Genomic DNA, 7,368 nt, shown 5'->3' with positions numbered 1-7,368 from the left:
ATGTGGGGATGATTAACTTGATCTCTAGTCTATATTGCTAGTTTTCTTATAGGGGCGATTCGAGAGTCGCTTTAACCCAAAACTGTCATGCCTGTGTTGCGTTGTTGTTATGAGTGGTGTTTTTTTGCATGTATTGCGTGGCTATGGTGGTTTATGCTTGCATTGCGAGTTGTTTTTATTGTTGAGGCATTTGTGGCATTGATGTTGTTAGGTCGAGTATTTATATTAAGTTTAGTCATACCAATTGTGAAGCTGACCAGGTTTGTGTTTACAACCCTGGTGTACTATTATTGGTGCAGGGGGTAGTATAACAGGTACTACGTAGTAGTTGAGACGGAGGATTTGAGCAGCGTGACAACAAGTGTTATTTTTACTTTATGTTATTTTTCCTATTTTTGGTGAGGCTTGTGAGATAAAAACAATACATATATTCGTGTAATTATGTTTATGTTTACAATTTGTAATCATATGTGGTTTGATAAACTTGGTAAAGATATTCAGCTGTGGTTTGATAAATTTGGTAAAGATATTCAACTACTATAACATAATTTCATTTAATGAAGTTATATCTGAGTGTTATCATCCTTAGATTTGAAATTTTATTGTTCAAAATGTAGGGATGTTACAGAGACAGTCTAGAGTTTTTCTCATGACTAGGTTTTTTTTCTTCTCTTTATCTAATAGAAAAGTAACAGAATGTATTGAAAATAGATCATGATAAATACCTCTTATACTAATGTTATAATTCTGAAACTTATCACACGATAATTCTGATAATTCTCAGCGGAGAAGACTTTTTTTTTTATCAAATGGTCACGTCATTCACTTAAGATGAAATATATTAATGAGTCCAGGACATACACCAACTGAGGAATGATCAGTCCGTTAGATTTCTGGTAGGAAATCTGAAAGACTAATAGACAAGAATAAAAGAAAAGACCTAACAATAACGATAATCACACGGGCCTGAATACGAGCAATGCAACAAGATAGACACGAAAAGACTAAAACTAGGCTCAACTAGGGGTGGGTATGGGACAAGACGTGACGAGATGGGATGTGACGAGACTCATCCATCCCACTCTTTTGAATCGGGACAGGATCAGGAAGGAACAGGGGTTTTTAAGAATGCATCCCACTCGGGATTAATCCCGGTTGGGATAGGACGAGATAAATCTCACCTTCCTATAAAGTTAAATAAAAAATTATATTTTTACTTTTTCATTAACAAAGTAACATTCAATAATGAAATTTTAACAAAAAAATACATATTATGATCAAAATATTATAATTTATCATTATTATTTGAGTTGATATAATTTTGGAGTTATTAAGAACATAAATTAGTTTCATTTTGATTCAAATATATAAGAATTTTTAAGTTTTCATTAAAGGTGGGACGAGACGGGACGAAATGAGATAAAAATTATTTGTTCCACGTCTCATCCCACTATTATGAAACGGGACGGGATTGATTTTTTTAGACATCTGTTCCGTCCTGTCCCTATGAATTTTGGGATGGGATCGAGATTTCCGTTTTTTATGCCCACCCCTAGGCTCAACACAGCTTGAATTCGAGCAGGCGGTTACATAAGGAGAAGGCAAAGCTAAGGATCCTTTTACGCATGAACCTCTGTCAATACAAATTGAGGATACTAGCCCAACCAAGAAGGCCCAAACAACACAGGGAAAAGGACAGGGCACAAGGCCTATGCATCAACCACCACAACATTGAAACTGCAGTCACTGACCGACAACTCAAGGAGCCCATCAATGAGTATAGTCGAACCTAAATTGAAAGGCCTTGAACCGGCCATCAAATCTCTAGTAGCCAAGAAGAATGAAGTGAGGAGCAAAAGCCTTAAATCTAGGCGAGATGAGAAGACAAACTCCAAGCAAACCGCCATGACTAGGCAGCCTTTATTCAAACTGGAAATGAAACGACACCAAAGTCTCTATAAGCCAAGGAAGCTTCCAGATCTAGACCCGACCAGAGAGCAACATAAACTTAAAGGCGCAGGTAGCACCACCCACATATGTCAACATCGACAGGGAAGACAAATCCAATCCAAATCCGACCATATGAGGTCTGATTGAAGCAATATGCTATGCTGCATAGCCGCATTAGAGACGCGATACCACTCCTCATCGGCTCCAACACCCAATCAATGAAATCAAAAGCAAAACTGTCTCGACATCCCCGCAACTACACTACTAGTGCTACCCGAACTAAGACGCAGTAGTGAGAGGCGCTAGCGGTGGTCGGTCGAGAGGGGAACTCAGTTTCTTTCTGTTTGGGTTTTTGATTTGACACGTACAAAAATCGTGTGGGTTTTTTTAGATGTTTCCTTGGCTTCCTTTAGCAGAGAAAACTTCATGAATTTCAATAAATGTTCTTGACCTGTCATTGCTTTGTTTAGGCAATAAATTTCAATTTTCAAACTTTGTGTACACCATAGCTCTTCCTGTTTGGGCATTCTTTGACCTAATTTGTTGAGAAAGCAAATTTGGCAATCACTTTTATTTGATCACCTACCTAGATTAATGACACATGTCCTAGATTAATTGTAGTAAATCATGATAATATTATTATATTTAACAAAATTTTAGAATTTATTTATTCTTACAATTTTCGGGTTTAAAATTAGTATTTAGAGTTTAGAGGGAGTTTTAGAGTTTTTAGTTTTTAGTCTTAATCATTACAAATTCTAAAAAATTTAAAACCCTAAACTCTTAATCTTAAACTCTATCTTGAAACCCTTAATTTTTTATATATAATATATTTTTTATTATTGAATTTAAGATAACAATACATTAATAATTAATTTTATAAATTTAAGAATTAATTATAAGAAGTAAAAAAGGCGCAGGGCGCTAATCTGGGTAAAGGGGCAGGGCTGCAGGGGTCGGCAAAGCACTACCAGTCTGTGAGACAAGAAAATTGAGAAAAAAAAATCTTAGAAGACACGTAGCAGATTTAAAACCACGTGTCATAGAGTTAGAAACAAAGGAATGACTTAGAAGACACGTAGCAGAAAAGTAAAACCACGTGTCAGTGACTTAGAAACAATAACAAAGGCACGGCTGGAAGACAGCCAAAACAGGTGAACAGTGCAAGTAATTCTCAAATAACAAATCTGGTTTTGCCACAAACTACGATTATGTATTTCAATTCATTCTCCAAGGCTGTATGTAATAATCTCAAGACGAAAAGGGTATTCTTGTACATTCTGCTGCTCTTAAAGCGGGTTTGTCGTCCTCTACTCTCACTCCCTTTGCTTACTATATAAACCTCCACTGACCCCTTCAGAGTTCCACATCCAGAAGTCTTTCCACTCTTACATTCACTGATACACAGACATCATCAACCATGGTCGACACTGCTGGCAAGGTTATCAAGTGCAAAGGTAAACCTATCGGAGAGTTTGATCCCTTATTTCCTGCTAAACCCTTCTGTTTGATTCTTGTTTATGAACTTCCCCAAGTTTTCTGTTGTGGGTTTGGTTTCTGATCATGGATATTGGTTTTGTCTGATTCAGTTATGTTTAGAAATCTCACCCGATACCCTTTGTTGGGTTCTTTGTCTCTCAGTTGTGAACGATCGAGTTCACTTTAGTTTGTTAACTTTTTTAGTGATCGCATATTTTATGAACCCCTTCTCTTAGATTCTATAATCCGGGATCATTTGTGGGTTTTAATCCTCTGTCAATCCTTTTTCCCGTTGGTCTTGTCCTGCTTATGATTTTGATTACAAATTGCTGTTTAATGTGTTCACCTTTTTTCTGCAAAGTTATCGTTGGGTTTTCTGCATCCGATAGGGTTTTTTTTTCTTTTCACAATGTTCTTTTAGTGATAATGTTGGTGGGACTCATCACTCATGATGATCCATTCTGGCTTTTGGATTCCTTCCACCTGTTCTTAGAATTTATCATTTGGGCTAAGCGTCTGCTGGCTTCAGAGAAACACTGGTTTTTATAACCTTTGTTTGTGTGGATCATATGAGATAGTAATGTTGGGAGATCTTTAAGTTTGGTTAAAAAAACTTATTTGTTTGTTTTCTGTTATACATTTTGGAATCACACTTTTAACTTCTTGGTGTCTGTAGTTAGTTTCACATGTGAGTTTGCATAAATGTTGTTACTAATTGATGATGGAATATGTGGATTATAGCTGCGGTTGCCTGGGAAGCTGGGAAGCCGCTTGTGATTGAGGAAGTGGAGGTGGCACCACCCCAGAAACATGAAGTCCGTTTGAAGATCCTCTTCACTGCCCTGTGCCACACTGATGTATACTTTTGGGAAGCAAAGGTGAATGTTTAAACAAATTCAAGTTAAGTCCAGTCATTTAATATATTCCAATGAAAAAAGGTCCATCATTTCTGATCTAGGCGCATCTGAACAGAATGCTCAGTGTGAGTATTGGCTAAATGTCCATTTTCGTATCTTGGAATCCATCAGTTTAGTTGTTCTGTCTCTCAATTTTTAATATGTTAAATGTTTAATCTAATATATCAATTCAATGCTTCCTCATTAGTTAAAAATTAAGAAGGAAGATTAAAGTCATAAAACTCTTGTGTAGAAACATGCTATTCAAGCTCTTGAAGATGATATATGTCATACGTTAAAACTGAAACGAGTTGGTTATGTTATAGGGGCAACATCCACTGTTCCCTCGGATTTTAGGTCATGAAGCTGGCGGGTATGTGTATCTTGGAAATATAAAGACTAACCTGATCTTGATCTTATGCTTTTAGTTCCGATTCATACAGTCAATTTACTCTTTTTGAATATTTTCGTTTAGTATTGTGGAAAGCGTAGGCGTGGGTGTAACTGAACTCCAACCGGGAGACCATGTCCTCCCAGTGTTCACTGGAGAGTGCAAGGAGTGCTTACATTGCAAGTCAGAGGAAAGCAACATGTGTGATCTCCTAAGGATCAATACCGACAGGGGTACCATGCTCAGTGACGGCCAGTCCAGGTTTTCCAAGGATGGGAAGCCAATTTATCACTTTGTTGGTACCTCTACATTCAGTGAATACACTGTTTCACATGTTGGTTCTGTTGCTAAGATCAATCCTGCAGCCCCTCTCGACAAAGTTTGTATTCTTAGTTGCGGAATTTGTACAGGTAAAGGCTGGACAAACTTATCACATCTAATTGTGACAATGGGACATATGTCACTGGTTTCTGTACTTGTATTTTTGACTAATTATTCTTTTCTTTATGTGGCTAAAGGTTTTGGTGCCACTGTAAATGTTGCAAAGCCGAAAAAGGGTTCATCCGTTGCCATATTCGGATTGGGTGCTGTTGGTCTTGCTGTAAGTGATTTATATTTCTTCTCTATTCCAATTCTTCAACTAATTATAACTATTTTGCTGACCTTTTGGTTACAATTTAGGCTGCGGAAGGTGCAAGGGTTTCAGGGGCTTCAAGGATCATTGGAGTTGATCTAAACTCCAACCGATTTGAGGAAGGTATAGACAAGGCCTGCTCATGTTCATGAAATACTCTATTTGAAATCATTTTGAAAGTATATTGATTGTTTTCCACTTTCTGACAGCCAAAAAGTTTGGGGTGAATGAATTTGTGAATCCAAAAGATCATACTAAACCTGTTCAGGAGGTGAGTGCAGACAATATTCTCTAAGTTTGTATTTCTTGCTAGACGATTAAGATATCCCAGCCTTTCCAGTTCTCTCATTTCTTGGTTGGCACTACCTCAATTATTCTTTTGTTCTTAATGATTAGTACTTTGCGATTTCATTGTGTTGCACACTGCCTCACTGTATAAGATAACTCCACCCTATGAGATCTGTTGATACTTGACTTGAATATATTCACGTTTGCCTACTAATGTCTCCTCAATTTGACTTAAAGCCATGGTGGTTACTCTATAGCAGAGACTAACATTTGAGTTTTGACATAAAAGGTAATAGCTGAGATGACCAATGGTGGAGTTGATAGGAGTGTTGAGTGCACTGGAAGCGTTCAGGCTATGATCTCTGCATTTGAATGTGTTCATGATGTAAGCTTCTGTCTAACGCTTCTGTGTTCTAGTTGGTAGTTGCTTTTGAAGTTTTAACAAGTAACTTAGCTTCTTTTGTCCGAATTCAGGGTTGGGGGGTTGCTGTACTTGTTGGAGTGCCAAACAAAGATGATGCGTTCAAAACCCATCCAATGAACTTCTTAAACGAGAGGACTCTTAAGGGTACTTTCTTTGGTAACTACAAGCCCCGCACTGACCTTCCTCGTGTTGTGGAGATGTACATGAACAAGGTAATCACATGTTTACAATCCATTCTAGCAACCAGCTTTGGATGCTCTGATATTGTAGCAAACACTAATTTGACATGAGAAATTATTTTGGTATGCAGGAGCTGGAAGTGGACAAATTTATCACTCACTCTGTTCCTTTCTCTGAGATCAACAAGGCTTTCGATTACATGTTGGCAGGACAGGGAATCCGGTGCATCATCCGCATGGAGCATTAGATCACTTGAACTCTCCTCGTTCTGATTTTAATAAAGAGAGTTTATATATATCATCTGTCATATGGAAAAGGAATAATTTTCATTTCGGAATTTAGAGAGTTCAAGAGAGTTCGTTTTAGTTGAGTTTGTACTTTAAATGATTTATGGTTTATGAAATGTTTTGTGTTTTGTTTTTTTTTTTGGGTTTCTTATAAAAAAGTCATATTTAATACATGAAATTGGAAAATAATCACCTAAGTTTTAAAATTAAGAAAAGTCAGTTTCATAATTCTCTTATTCATAAAAATCAAAACATTTATGTGAAAAATCAAAACCTTTATTTTCTCGTCATCGAAACCAATATCTCCGTTTTCCTTTGAGCTCCGTCGCCGTTCTTTCTGATAAAGATATCAAGCACGCAATAGAGGCCGTGAAACAAAGCTAGCGGGGATAAAGGAGAGTCATGACAGTGTTGTCGAAATAGAGTTGAGGCCGGAATTGAATCCCGCGACGAAAGACGGATCGGATCTGGTTTGCCATTTTTTGTACGATCTTCTGAGAATGTGACAATTGGAGATTGGAGGTAAAACTTTACAGGAAGCTATTGACGTCGGAGGGGAGCGGTCACTGTCGGAGGAGCTTGATTGAATCGAGAGGGATCGTACAAATTGAGGATCTGGAGGTCTGATCTGGAACTGCGAGCAAAAGAGTGAAGACCGACGTGAATCAGGCTTGTCGCCATGGCCGATGCTCTCCTTGGCTTGAGGAGATTTGGTTTCGATCGGTTGAGAGGACAACACTGAGGACAATTGGGTGGCTGATGCAGCGCCAAGAGTAACTCGAAGAAGATGGTGTGGGTGCCCAGAGTAGTTTTCTGAGTGCTCATAGTAGTTTTTCTGT

The 7,368-nt window shown here is 37.8% G+C and overlaps 1 protein-coding gene across 1 annotated transcript; it reads left to right on the top strand.

Annotated features, from left to right (window-relative positions):
* Window positions 1-3,239: 3,239 nt before the first annotated feature.
* LOC126783736 (alcohol dehydrogenase-like) lies at window positions 3,240-6,663 on the top strand. Its single transcript, XM_050509254.1, has 10 exons — window positions 3,240-3,407; window positions 4,171-4,307; window positions 4,652-4,698; window positions 4,801-5,126; window positions 5,235-5,317; window positions 5,398-5,473; window positions 5,560-5,621; window positions 5,928-6,023; window positions 6,113-6,274; window positions 6,373-6,663. The coding sequence occupies exons 1-10, from the start codon at window positions 3,371-3,373 to the stop codon at window positions 6,487-6,489; spliced, it is 1,143 nt and encodes a 380-aa protein (XP_050365211.1). The 5' UTR covers window positions 3,240-3,370; the 3' UTR covers window positions 6,490-6,663.
* The last annotated feature ends 705 nt before the right edge of the window (window positions 6,664-7,368 follow it).

Source organism: Argentina anserina, chromosome 2, assembly GCF_933775445.1.
Source record: "Argentina anserina chromosome 2, drPotAnse1.1, whole genome shotgun sequence".
Lineage (NCBI taxonomy): Eukaryota > Viridiplantae > Streptophyta > Magnoliopsida > Rosales > Rosaceae > Argentina > Argentina anserina.
The sequence above is the reverse complement of the archived record's forward strand: the minus strand, read 5'-3'. Positions and strand labels throughout refer to the sequence as shown.